Source organism: Liolophura sinensis, chromosome 13, assembly GCF_032854445.1.
Source record: "Liolophura sinensis isolate JHLJ2023 chromosome 13, CUHK_Ljap_v2, whole genome shotgun sequence".
Classification (NCBI taxonomy): Eukaryota; Metazoa; Mollusca; class Polyplacophora; order Chitonida; family Chitonidae; genus Liolophura; species Liolophura sinensis.
In genome coordinates this window covers 22,034,312-22,048,330 of record NC_088307.1, presented here as the reverse complement: position 1 = coordinate 22,048,330, position 14,019 = coordinate 22,034,312, and the positions used below count along the sequence as shown (strand labels likewise).

At 38.5% G+C, this 14,019-nt stretch overlaps 1 protein-coding gene across 1 annotated transcript; it reads left to right on the top strand.

Annotated features, from left to right (window-relative positions):
* Positions 1–240: 240 nt before the first annotated feature.
* LOC135480120 (surfeit locus protein 4-like) lies at positions 241–11,165 on the top strand. Its single transcript, XM_064759883.1, has 4 exons — positions 241–360; positions 7,136–7,399; positions 8,306–8,349; positions 8,997–11,165. Exons 1-4 carry the CDS (start codon positions 313–315, stop codon positions 9,448–9,450), a joined length of 810 nt encoding a protein of 269 aa, XP_064615953.1. The 5' UTR covers positions 241–312; the 3' UTR covers positions 9,451–11,165.
* The last annotated feature ends 2,854 nt before the right edge of the window (positions 11,166–14,019 follow it).

Sequence of the window (14,019 nt, the reverse complement as noted above, 5' to 3'; positions counted from 1 at the left end):
AATTGTTGGGACGTGGCAGCTGTCCTGCTCATCTTCCTTACTCCCCTGTAAAAATGAAAAAAATATTTTTAGAGATTGTCATTCTTTACCGTAAGACAAGCGGTGGCAATCGTCTTGCCTCAGAGAAGTGATTTTTTTTATTCTGAGAATTAATTTCATGCATTTCATGCGCAGAATAACGATATTATTGTCAGAGAGTTTCACAAAACAGGAGTGCGCCCGACAAGTGGCACATCCCTGCAGTGGACTTGCTGCTTCCGTTTTAACTGTATGGGGTACGTGGACACAACTGTCTGACAGAAGACAGCCAAAATGAAGCAACAAGAGTTGATGGACAAGGCAGAAGATGTGGCCGATCAGGTGAATATTTATTTCCGACATTCAATCACTGAGTCTACTTTCGATAGGTCAAGAATTCTGCCCGTTTGCCTTGTAGTTCTTCTTCGAAAACACGATCGGCATTCGCGTTGAAGGACGCAGTGCCATGCCCATGTGCCGGTAGAATTTAAAAAAAAAAAAGAACCGGGGTACACATCTCAAAATGTCATATTGTTCGGTGAATGTATTGTATGAGGGTTTGTTGAATGAGTTACTTTCCTATCACGCAAAGAGCAGGAGCAAGAGATCTCAGAATGAAAGTATCTCTCTTTCGTATAGGAAACAGTGGTGTGGAATCTACTTCGATACTACATACGTTTCTGTGTTTGGAATGTTTACTGACGTGTCATTATCGTTTCCTACATTATTGTTCGCATACAAAGGTTAGTCCATCTAGAGGTTTAAAATATCACACTGAGGACTAAGACAAAGATATGCGTGATACATATTGTATAGTCTAAATTTTCCTCTTTTTAGATAATGACTCCCCACACCATAAAACTGACCGTGTGGTGATTGTTTTATCAGTTTTTCAAACTCGATAGTCCTCTCTCGGTCCATGAGGCCTTGATTGTCCTAAATGCTTAATGTGGACTCATTTATGCTCATAAAGGGGGTGGGGGGGGAGAGGGTTGACCATTTTTGCAATCTATCATTTGTTGAATATCTTTTTGACCTATTGTCCACGAATATGGTGTGCACGTATCTGTGTGTCACATACATGTTAGAAAGTTCATTATTTTGGCCCAGTTGGTTAGCGCGCTAGCGCAGCGTAGTGACCCAGGAGTCTCTCACCAATGCGGTCGCTGTGAGTTCAAGTCCAGCTCATGCTGGCCTCCTCTCCGGCAGTAAGTGGGAAGGTCTGCCAGCAACCTGCGGATGGTCGTGGGTTTCTCCCGGGCTCTGCCCGGTTTCCACCCACCATAGTGCTGACCGCCGTCCTATAAGTTAAATATTCTTGGGTACGGCGTAAAACACCAATCAAACAAATCATTATTTTGCAAAGGTTGGTGGTAATAAATAGTAACATGAAGTAATGGCAGTTGATACTAGAGATTGGACATGTATCCATCGTACTAAAGACACACTCATATATGTTATGGTTTCAAGGAAAAAGACAAAAAAATATAAAAATCCCACATTTGTGCAATTTATTAAATTTGCCTTGTGGCTTTGGTATAAATTGGATGTTATCTGTAGCTTGTACTTTGTGTGTGCATTGTGTTAGTACTGCCCATCAATATGGCATACGTCACATGTAGATTGGTGCTTTTCTTATTTCATTTTCTTAAAATCGTTTAAAATACGACTCCTTCATTTTACTAAAAAAATTTTAAAAAAGCACTTTGAGATTTGAACTCTTGGTTTTGGAAGCCATGGCCCTAATTTGACAAAGGCTAAACATTACATCAGCATACAGAACTTTCAAACACTAGTAATGCCTTTTTTGCTGAGGTGGCAGTAAATATGCATGTGTAACATGTTTGATTTTCACACTTGACTAGTTTTAGCCACAAGGCATTTAAGGCATGTACAAGTATGTGTTCTTCTGGTACGAATTATGGATCTATTGCTGATTCATGCATTTCAGTTTAACTGCAGTTGGGACTAAGTGCACATGTATTTTTGGCTTTCTGTTAGCAACCCATTAGCTGCACTGTACCTGAATGTATATGTTAGCAGGCCCCTCCTATTTTAGGTGTGTTACATGTATAAGAGTCACACTTACACACCGCCACACCTTCACACTTGTACACCTTCACACTTTTGAAACACAGGTTAGGTATGTTAATAACAAACACCTGACATAAGTGTATTCTGGCATTATGTACACATGTAATGTGGGGAATATATAAGATTTACATGTAGATGTGCAAAACACATACTTTCAAGTAGTCTTTGCAATTGGTGTGATAATCACAAAACTGCAAAATAAATAAATAAATAAAATACAGAAATTGAGCCCATTTAAAAAAAAAAAATTTTTAAATCTCTTTTTATAGTCTTTTAATTTAAAAAAGAAATCACCTGACTGAAATTGAAGTTTTTGGGATATTTGTTTCGACATGCACAGTGTATGAACAGCTGCACTTACACTGAGATTGGCCATGGTACTTTTACTGACATACTGACACCTGGGTGTGGATCTATTCCATTAGTACATGTATTGATTGTGGGATGTTTTCATTTAAAAGAACTGTAGAAAACACTTAGTGGTAAATGTGTGGAACATCTGTCGCTTCATGAAACATACAGTAATAAACGTACCAGGTAAAGGTGCCGTATTGGACTGTCTTTTGGATACAAACTGGAGATAATCGGCTTATCACGAACCTAAGACAGCATTACATTAAAGACAGTATGTGCACGTAATGTATTGCGTCCCATTATTCTTTCTAGAATCATGTTGCTAGTGGAGAAAGTTGCTCTGGCTTTTGGCAGAACGATCAAAACAATGGAACTTACGGCATCGGCATGTACATGTACGTGCCAATTAAGGAAGCTGATTTTGCTCAGTCTTGTCAGTTTTGTGATAGCTGCAATTTATGGGTTCAAATTCAGTTGTAGGCATTTTTTTTTTCTTTTCTTGAAGGTAATATTGGATTAAATGTAACAGGATAGCATACGTGAAGCTGACACGTAAATGATCTTAGTAAGCTTACCTATGCATGTACATTTAAGCTGCTTTCATAGGTAAAGCTCAGTATTCAGCATGAGGTTGTCATTTTTTATTTAAAATTAGGTCTAAATGCTGAGAAATGTGAGGAACGGTGTAAATATGTTCATTATATTCCTGTTATGATGTGACACTTGACCTTTATGAGCATGTAATTGTGTGACTATTAGTTTAATAGGTTAACCTGAACAGTGCTTACTTAATGGTCTGCTTAATGTCATATTAAATATAATGAGTGACTCACCACAGTGGCATGTATGTGTGTACTATGTTTCTTACACATGTGTGAACTGCTCTAATGTCCATTCATGTATGTGTAGTCCCATACCTGGACAGAAAATTTCTGGTACCTGGATCACGAAGCAAGTGTACTTATGTCAGAATTTCAAATGACTTTAAAATTCTTATTTCTTTCTTCACAAAATCCAAATATTGCTTGACAAAGTAAATTCTGTGTAAGTTATTGTAAAACAATTTCTGGGTAAAATAACGAGAAGGAACACACCTAATTTAATGATTGAAATTTGACTTACCTTATTTCTTCTAAAATGTGGGACACCTGGTCAGCTCAGTTTAAACATGTAGAAAATACGACTGTGCCGAAGAAGTATAAAATATGCATAGACGCCATACATGGAAGAAAATGAAATCCAAAGTCTGATTTTGTTTTTTTTTTTTTCATACAAGTTCGTTTGTAGTATCAGATCCACTGTTTTAGCATTCACATTACAGCGAGAATTTAGTAGGAAACCCCCAAGTTGCAAATTACTATAGCGTAAATATAACAATCAAAGGGTTTCCGATTTGTGACCCGTTTATTCCCTCTTTTTATGTCAACCATTGTCATTAAACACGCTTGGCTTGGCAAAATTGGCTGGCGATTAAATGCCTGGTAGTGATGTGCACAAAGAAAGTGGATGTCCACAAAGAAAGTACAAAGTCACGTTCAGTGAGAAATTTTTGAACAAGCCCCTCTTAATGGGGAACTCCGAAAAACTCCTTCCCGCCTGTATCAAGACAGTCCAAAGCTGTGAACTCATTTGTTCTTTCCCTTATTACACCACAGGGGATGTGTGGGCATGTCTGATATATGTAATTCTAGCAGCAATATTGAGTTTCTTTTTATTTTCACATGGCTAGACCATCCGATGAACAATATTCTCATATCTTTACTTTCCCAAAAGGCTGGTAAAGAAATGTAATATTCTACTTTCAACACTACTAGCATCTGTCCCAAATTTTAGAAGAATTAGATGGTTTCGTGATCCAGGAGCCTATATTCCTGGGCTAATACTGTTGCATGCTGGGACCTTGCATGCTGACCATAAAGCAGGTGGAAGTATTCTGGAATTGGTGCAGTGTAAAGGTTCGTTGATGACCACTTGCTGTATCTTCCAGCCTGTATGTCACAGTGGTTCAGACATATGTTTTAGGCAGTCTTATCCCTGCACAGGTGAAACCTTGCTTTTCTGACAAGGTATGAAGTTACTAATGAAGTGAACAGGTAAACCATAAAAGCTCAATAAATTATATGTACATGTATGTAATATTCAGGTGTTTTAAATCATCCCCTCCCCACCAGAAAAAAAACAGAAACAAATATGCAGAATCCATTTAGATTCTGGTAAAAACAAGTAACAAAAATACAAGCCTGACAAGTGTGCGCATGTTCTTCTATTTATATGTCAACATTTTTGAGGACACATTCCCAAAATAGACTTGGGTCATGCTAACTGTAAGCACTTCTATAAATTATGCTTCAGAATCTATTATATCAGTAAATTATACACTTTTTATAAGGTAGTCTTGCATACATGATGCACACCATATTGATGGATAACACTGGGAAATATTCATATGTGGCCTACATGTATCCCGAAATACAAAAGGCACCAACAAATAGATGAAAATAAAAAAACTAGCTTGTTGTGTTGGTTTTAAACGCACGTGTTTTTCAGATATCAGGAGATCAGCTCATTTGAATGCATTTAGGTACGTTTACCTGAACCCCTGTAACAAACTTTAGAGGTTTGCGAGGGTGGATATATGACCGGCTGTGGGGTGCATGGATGAGATGTTTGATGAAATTGTCAGTCCCATCAGCCTGGGGTGATTTAATATCACCTGGGAAGCATATACATGTACACTCTTTTAAATACTTTTGTATACTGTGAATTCATAGTTTCGAGCACCAGGGTACCGGGCAAGGAGCAGGAGGTGATAAATAACGTGGAACTAATTGGGTGAAATGCTGATTTTTGGCAGATTTCTGAAGTTTAAAGTACTACATGGCAATGAAACTATCGTTTTCGAAGGCTAGACACATTCCAATTGTTTTTCCAGAAAGAGTTTCTTACCTCATAGCTATATTCTTTTTTTTATCTCGTCTTCAATACCTGTCTCACCTGGGTTAAATTCACTTTGTTTTCACCTCCAGTACTTTAATCATGTGATCAAAAAATGTGCTTGTGATTGGCTCAGAGCAGCTATGACATCACTGCAAAACTGTGAATACCGTGTGATTGACCTGAAGTTTGTCAACCAATGATTGTGTATTGTCATGATTATTTAGGTGTGGTCGATGTGCAATCCTGAGCATTGGACCGATTCCGCAAGCCATTTCTAAATGTAAATATCAAAGTTTAATGCCGCGTCACAACGCTTTGTTTTGGGTATATGATACATTTGTCTTAAGATTACATGGATGATATGGTCAAAACATGTTTTCGCCTTTCTGAATTGCCCTCTGCATCCATATATATGGCATTAAATTTCATGCCGACACTAACTGTGATGATACAGGTCGAATTGGAACTGTCAAAAAATTAAGTGTTGTGTACATGTAACAACAAAATATCACTGTGTGCTGAGGGGGACATTTTTGGAAAGTGCACAGGTCAGTTGTCAGAGGAAAAAATGCAGAAAATTCAGTTTTAACGGCATGATCGTAAAATTTGCGGTCAGTCTCGGGTATTGTCTTGTGTACCTTCATGGCCTATCTTGATCTCCGAAGTAACTTGTGCCAAGAGCTTGGACAGCGCATATGGATTTCGTATAAATGCCATTATGAGTTTGTAAAGTTATGTGCAAATGTTACGATACAATTCAATTTGATAATGCATCCATGAAAAATGACAAGTGTAGGTGTAGACATGTTCTTGCACATCTACGTGCACTACACTTTTAAAAGAATGCTTGGAAAGGTATGTACTAACATTTGGAGAAGCTGTTATTTGTAGGCTTGAGCAAATAGCACTTGACCTTTAACACTGGGTCCAGAACGTTGCCTGTGCATGTACTTATTAAACATGTCTGACAACTATGTGCAAGCTGTGGATGCCCAGTGACATGACCAGGTTGTCAGTGTATAAAGTGTCAGTGACAGTTCTGGCATGTGCCCTAGGAATGGGTGTTATTGGTTTGCTATGCCCAATTAATTAATAAATGCATAATTGGTGTAATCCTCAATTAAAGGTGTACATCAACTGTAAAGATTTTTGATCTGAAACTGAAAGTTAATAAATCTGGTGATGAACGTGGGAAATCTGCAGTCGTGTAATTTGTTCAAAATGTCACAATTAATTTCCTTTAAATTTTTGCACATCGGTTCACGACGTTCAAGAAACAAAGAGAGATAAGCAATGGACAGATTACGTACAACAAATACGTTCGACTGTTGTAAAAATTTGTATTTGAAACATCCTAATTCTTTAACCTTTTCAACCAATATTTTGAAACATTCTCCGAGAACTATGAGGCGTGGAGAAGTAATCTGCACAGTTGTGTGAAGCTTGCATCTTTTTTAGTATCATTTGCATGGTAATTGTATACCTGATGTATAAATCCCACTAAAAATAGTGGTTGAAAAGGTTGAAGATATGCATTATTTAATTAATTAATGTAGAATATTTATTTCAAGTAGCCTGGAACTGGAGAAATTTGGGCAGGGAAATTGCTTTAAAAGGCCTTAACATTGGAAATGTGTGAAGTGCACATGTACAAACACTGATTAATCCCAAATCAAATCAGATCATTGATTGTGTAAGCCCTGATTGTTTCTTCGTGTTTTTCTTTCCCCAGATCTTGCGGCACAGCAAACATGTTCTACCTCACATAGCCCGGCTCTGCTTGATCAGTACGTTTATAGAGGATGGCTTCAGGATGTGGTTCCAGTGGCACGAACAGCGAGACTACATGTCAGCGACTTGGGGGTGCGGTGCCTTCCTCGCTACTATCTTTGTCATCGTCAATCTGATTGGTCAACTTGGAGGGTGTATCATGGTCCTTAGTAGGCAGAAAGTTCAGATTGCCTGCGGCATCCTGTTTGGTATCATTGCTTTACAAGTAAGTGAATGGTGATGCATTGTGGGCTGTCCTACGGTTCGTGGGACCGGCAACCTCCAGCAACCTGCGCATGGTCGTGGGTTTCTGCCGGGCTCTGCCTGGTTTCCTCCCACCATAATGCCGGCAGCCGTCATATAAGTGAAATATTCTTGAGTGTAGCATAAAACACCAATCAAATAAATAAATAAATAAATTATGAACTGTCTCAGAAGTTTGGAAACGCCCGAGGTATCTACATTGCTAGCACTGCTTTTGAACAGCATTTATAATGCAGGTCTTACCCTGTCAGAAATACTTTATAAATTATTGCATGAAAATGTAGCTCTTTCAGCAAGCTGATGACATGAAATGTTAGGCTCTGCCCTTAATTTACCCAGTTCATCTGAGATAAATGTTCAACACAAGATCTTGTCTTACGGGAAGCAGGCAGTATCTGAGACAAAAGTGGTTAAGGTGACTCACTTTTGTAACATGTTTAATGGCTATTTCACACAAGAAAGTTTGGAAATTTCTAGAATCCCCTGCCTACTTTGTTGTTTTTGGCTTTGATAGCAGTTAGTGGACTTTGTACCTCTCCTTCCGGAAAATATGCCGCTCATTGGAATATTTTCTCCATCAAGTAACTCGTCACAGATTGATGGTTTACTTGGGTCGCACCAGTTTCCTCCACCCGTAATTAGCAATATCAGATGGTGGGTGCATTTGTGAGCTGAAGTAATTATGAATTTCAGGAGAATACGTTTTCTGTGTCACTCAAATTGCGTGCCTCTCAGATGACAGCTTAAAGTAAATGTGTGTGTGGAAAGCATAATTTGTAAGATTGTGATAGTTTGTTGAAATGCCAAGTTTTAAACTGGAAGAAAAAACCCCTTACATGATGACTCACACATAAATATTCTGTTTCAGACTGTTGCCTACAGTATTTTATGGGACCTGAAGTTTTTGATGAGGTATGTGATTGTGATGGATAAAATGAAATGCAGGGATTTGTAATGAGGTTAAATATGAATGGCAAAGATCTCTAATTGAGTTGTATGAAGTAATTCTTAATCTAGTGATACACCCCGAGAGTTTATGCAATTTTAAGTGTAAACAAGAATGAAAGGATAATGGTAGCAAATTTGTATTGACAGATTCCTCCTTTACATGCAAGCTCACGTGAGATTTTCTGATTTTTCATCCGCTTGTTTATTGACAGTATACATTGTCTTGTTTACATGCCTGTAACAGTACATCTACTGAGTCATAATTTCTCCTGTCTAAGCAAACTATTATGTGTGTTACGGTACATTCATGGTCCAATAAGGGGGAAAACTTCAGATAAGGAGAGAATAGCCTAAAGTGGAAATGCTTCCCTTATTTTATGAAGTGGATTTTGTATTAATTAATGTATTTTTTAAATCATGCATGTATAATACATGCACATGTGAGTAATCCAGATTTGCCTGGCCTGTGAAAGTGGTGTAAAAAAAAAAACCTTAGACAAACAAATTTAAGCAAAAAATATGAAAAACACGGGAGACTTGGGGTGGGGTCAAAATACATTGTATTTGGAACGTTTGGAATTTTTTTGAGTTTTGGTGTTTTCTGTTTTCAGGAATCTGGCATTGGCTGGTGGTGTGTTGTTGTTGTTAGCAGAAAGTCGTGCTGAGGGGAAGTCGCTGTTTGCCGGGCTACCGTCTATGGGCGAGAACAACCCTAAACAATACCTGCAGCTGAGCGGTCGTGTTCTGTTGGTCCTTATGTTCCTCACGTTGCTGCGCTTTGAGGCCAACATCATCCAGATTGTCGAAAATCTGATTGGCACAGCTCTCATTATTCTGGTCGCCGTCGGTTACAAAACTAAGTTGTCTGCCCTTATTTTAGTGTTATATCTTACAATTCTCAACTGTTACTTCAACGCCTGGTGGAACATACCGTCCTACAGGCCTATGCGCGACTTCCTTAAGTACGATTTCTTCCAGACCCTGTCGGTTATAGGCGGCCTTCTGTTGGTAGTGGCGTATGGTCCAGGTGGTGTCAGTATGGATGAGCACAAGAAGAAATGGTGAGGTCGTCCGCTGAAATCATAGGTGGCGCTCCGCATGCCCACCACACCTCTCATTACAATCAACATTTGTTTAGCTTGGGATGTATAGGCAAAATTGTACTTTTTGTCATAATCACCCCCACCTGTCCTCCCCACATCAATACAATAGACCTGTCCATTCCAGCATGCCATTGGGAGGGATGTCTTGACAAGGGTGGTTGCCAAGGTAACATGAAAGTCTATTTTAGCTGTGGGGGTGCATCACATTGACATGGCTTGTAACCCAGGCAAACATCAGTTAGGTCATTTCGAAAATTTTCATATTTTTATTTCATAAACAAAAATTGTTTATGTGTAAGGATCTAGTAATTTTGTTTCATTTCTTGCAATTGGCATTTAGGGTAGAATGTTTTTTTGTCAGTAATGGGAGGCTTTGTGACATGAGAAGTAATCTAAGTTATACAACAATCAAGCGCATCTCTTATTCATTCGTGAAGTGAACGACTTGTACCGTGAAATAAAATCACTCAGTTGCTGTTAAAAATAAAGGACTTGTCAAAAACTGTATGTGTGTGTGTGCAAGTGTGGAAAAATTATACTGCAGATTTTAATATTTACATGTGGATCATGTACATGTAGCATTTCAAAGCTTATCAGATGCCCTCCACCAAAACTCCAGTGGTATTAATAATAAAACAAACTCCTGTGAATGTACTGTTTCCAGTGGTGTGTTTCGTTTCTGCGTGTTACATATATCCAGTTCTGCCTACTTGATCATTATGTAGTGTAATGCAGTTTTACATGGTGCGCTTGTCATTTCCTCGCGAGTTGCACATAGTGAAGCTGTATGATTATTATCACTGGCATCAGGCCATATTTACATTAGACGATTAAATCTTTGAACTATCTTCCTGATCTTTTCTAAAATGCTACTTTAAATACATTTGACAATAAGACACTGCATTTAGGGCCCATTTTTAGTATTTACAGTACACACACAATATACAAAATGTACATGTAAGAGTTTTCAATGTATACAAGTAGAAAATGGAAGACTTGGCTTAAAGTTCGTATTGGGTGTTAAGATAGGTTGAATAACCTGCTACTGGTGCACTGTAAATTACATAATTTAAAGTGATTTTTCCTCGACTAATCACCCTTCCCTTCTGTATTACAACTCCTACGTGTCCAGAAATGTGATTAGTTGGTGAAATATCTGCCTGAGTGGTTGAACAGTCATGTACTTAGAGACATTTGTCTTGTGGCATCTGTGAGATCTGATGGCGACAGCTTGGGTTAAGTCTATCAGTGAAAGCAAATTAGCGTAATGCAGGATGTTGGAATTGTGATGTTACAACAGCAGAGTGGCTTCCCTTTGTTACATTTGTAGAATGCGATCTCCCTTCTACAGCAAACTAAGGTCTGTCCTCAAAAATTACAAGTACATAAGCTGCCATGATATCAGATAGATAAATAGCCCTGCTATGTTGGAGAGACGCTCGGCTCTGTTAAGTTCGTTGCAAGGTCATAACCCAGAGACAATACTATACATATGGAACTCATTTTTATTGGCTCAAGAAGTCATGATTTTGAGTATAGAGGCTGTAAATAGATGTTACGGTGTATCGTTTGTACAGTCAGGTGTACTTGTATAGTTCTACATCTTCTGACATGAATTGCATGTATTAGTAATCGAGATGACGCCACAATTGTATAATGTTTGCTCTACAATATTTAATTTGGGGGGGGGGGGGAGGGGTTGCTGGTTTTTATCCTTTGTTTCTGAAGTCTGTCATTCACTTTCTCAAGTAAGGATTGACTTGTGTGACCACTTAGTAATATTATGACTGTCTCACAGCTTGAGGTTTTTCAGATTTGAGATTTTCTCATGAACTCAACGGGGTCCGGAAAATAAGCATGAATTTGAAATTTTAGATCTCTTTATTGAGTTTAAAAATTGGCAGTATTTCAACGATGTAAAAAGTTTCATTTGTAAAAAGAGGTGTTCTTACAGTAGCTGATCAAGGAAACGACCTGTATGAATTTAATTACGCTTTATACGTGATAAATGTGTATTCGGGTTCGGTTTTATTATACTATGGCAGGAAAAATTTTTTTACAAATGTGCAAGCATGTTTAAGACATAGTGCACAAGTATACACCTGTAAAATGTGTGGTCAATCGTGCCGAATAAACTTGCTGTAGAAAATATTCAGCTTCTTTCACATTTGGTGCATATCATGACTGTTAGTACACAAATGTCTACAGGCATATATTTTTCAAAAGAAGATGAACATGTTATTGTCTTAGTTGTTTGTTTTTTTTTGAATGAAGTGTTTTCCTGTTTCACTAAATGAAAGATCAAACCTCTGCAAAGTGTTGTGTTACAGTAATAATCTGGCAGGTTATATTTTGCGAAAAAGATTTTTCAGATATGCTATTTGTCACAGCTTACAAATGTTATGTTACGTTAGTCAATGTTTACAAAGAAACTGTTGATCATTTTTTATTGAGGTCGAGAATTGAAGTGATTTTGGGCGCTGTGTGTTCTACATTCATGGGTGATGGTGAACAGTGTGTCTCTCACTGTGCATGTGTTTTGTCAAGCCAGTAATAAGACATCTCGGTTAATTTTCTCTTCGAGGTGTAATGAGTTATGGAGTAAGCTGCCTTGTGAGGGAAACTTTTCATAGATTGAAGTCGAAAGCCCTTTCTGCATTTTGTATGGTGCTGTTCTCATTTCATCATCGATTGCGTTATGTAGAATAGAGTTATCCCCCTTTCTTGAATACTGTGTGTAGACTATAGCAGTAAGGGGGCATTGTTTGTTATTTATTCTACCGAATGTTTTGTCAGTCTTTGCTCATCCCCTGGAGTGTTAAGCTGCACAAGTACGTATGTTATGTCTCTGGAAACTGGTCAGAAATACATTTTGTTATGTACATATATATTGTCCATAGTGTTTGTCTTTTCGTTGAGAATTTTTTTCTAAATGCAGGCTAATATGTGTACACTCATCAGTGAGATCAAATCCAGCCTTGGCTGCTTTGTATCACTTATTACCTGTATTTAACACCACACTGCTAATATGTGTACACTCATCAGTGAGATCAAATCCAGCCTTGGCTGCTTTGTATCACTTATTACCTGTATTTAACACCACACTGCTAATATGTGTACACTCATCAGTGAGATCAAGAGTTCAAATCCAGCCTTGGCCGCTTTGTATCACTTAATACCTCTATTTAACACCACACTGCAGAATTTTTCACTTACACAAGGGCAGCCAGGTGGAAAGCAGAGTGTCCAGCATAAACCACCAAGCTGTGGCAAGTTACTGACAAACTTTCCCACATGTGACATGCATACAGTACGATATCAGTGGAAGATAAATGGTGTTCAACACATGTTAAGAAATGGGGTGGGGGGTGGGGTTGGGGGTGTCAATTGGCCAAACAATCATCAACGGAACATTAAAGTTCCACAAATACAAAAGAGAATGGGAAATCCACAGACTCCCTGTCCAAGACTTTGAATGTGCTACTGTTGTGTCCTAGCTACTCAAAGGTAAGAACTTTAACCACTCAGCCACTGGTCACTCCTTTGGTGAAGACAGCTTGGTTACTTGCATGTTTGTCAAAGGGCAGCATATGACTCCTGCTAAGAAACTCTTACCAGTAATATGGCTGCATGACCAGCAAAGGACAAGCAGTTAGAGAGTTTGCCTCATAGATCAATTAAATTAAAGTCTAAATTGAGGTCTATTTTCAAGAATTTCTCATACTTACCTCCCTCAACATTTCATCGTTGAAAACACGGCAGTTCATTCCGCAAGCACTTTGCACAATGAAGTTGGCCTTTAAATCCAATCCAAAACTGCAGCACATGCCGATTTCTCACTGCTGTTGAGTAAACCATTGTCTTTCAGCATGTAACTAACAACCTTTGCCATGTCCAGCACAGATTTCTGTTCTGCTGCGGATGTTCGAGGGTTTCCCTGGGCTAAGCCTGGTTTACTCTCACCATAATGCTGGCAGTCATCGTATAAGCGAAATATTCTTATGTATGGCGTAAAACACCATTCAAATAAATTATCTTAATGTGTATGGCATTCACACTAAGGCTCTCATAGAACCTTTATTTATTCATTTGTTTTTAATGCCACACTAGATGGCCCCGGGGGCTGGAGCGTCTGCTTCGGGGATGGTAGATCCAAGGTCAATCCTAGTTTGGGTCACACCAAAGACTATAAAAAGAGGAAATTGTAGCTTCCTTGCTTGGCGTTCAGCATTAAGGGGAAGTGCAGCAACTGCTTAACTCATATCAGTATAATGGCCCAGTCGGGCCGACTTACTTGCCTTTGGTAAGTTCTCTTGGTGAAGCAGCAGTAGATAAATAGCAGTGGAAATCTGTCCTGCAACAAGGAGGCAGATTACATGCACTCTCCTTAGTCGTCATATGACTGTAAAATTGTAAGCAACGACATTAAACCCTAAGTACTCACTCACACTTTAATGCCATAATCAACAATTTTTCACATGTATGATAACTGTCATAACTGGGAATGGAAACCTGAGTATCCAGTCTAAAT

Coding starts and splice junctions, on each gene's coding strand:
- LOC135480120 (XM_064759883.1), top strand. CDS start 313: ATGAAGCAACAAGAGTTGATGGACAAGGCAGAAGATGTGGCCGATCAG. Junction 361..7,135: donor CAGAAGATGTGGCCGATCAG/GTGAATATTTAT, acceptor TTCTTTCCCCAG/ATCTTGCGGCACAGCAAACA. Junction 8,350..8,996: donor GACCTGAAGTTTTTGATGAG/GTATGTGATTGT, acceptor TTCTGTTTTCAG/GAATCTGGCATTGGCTGGTG.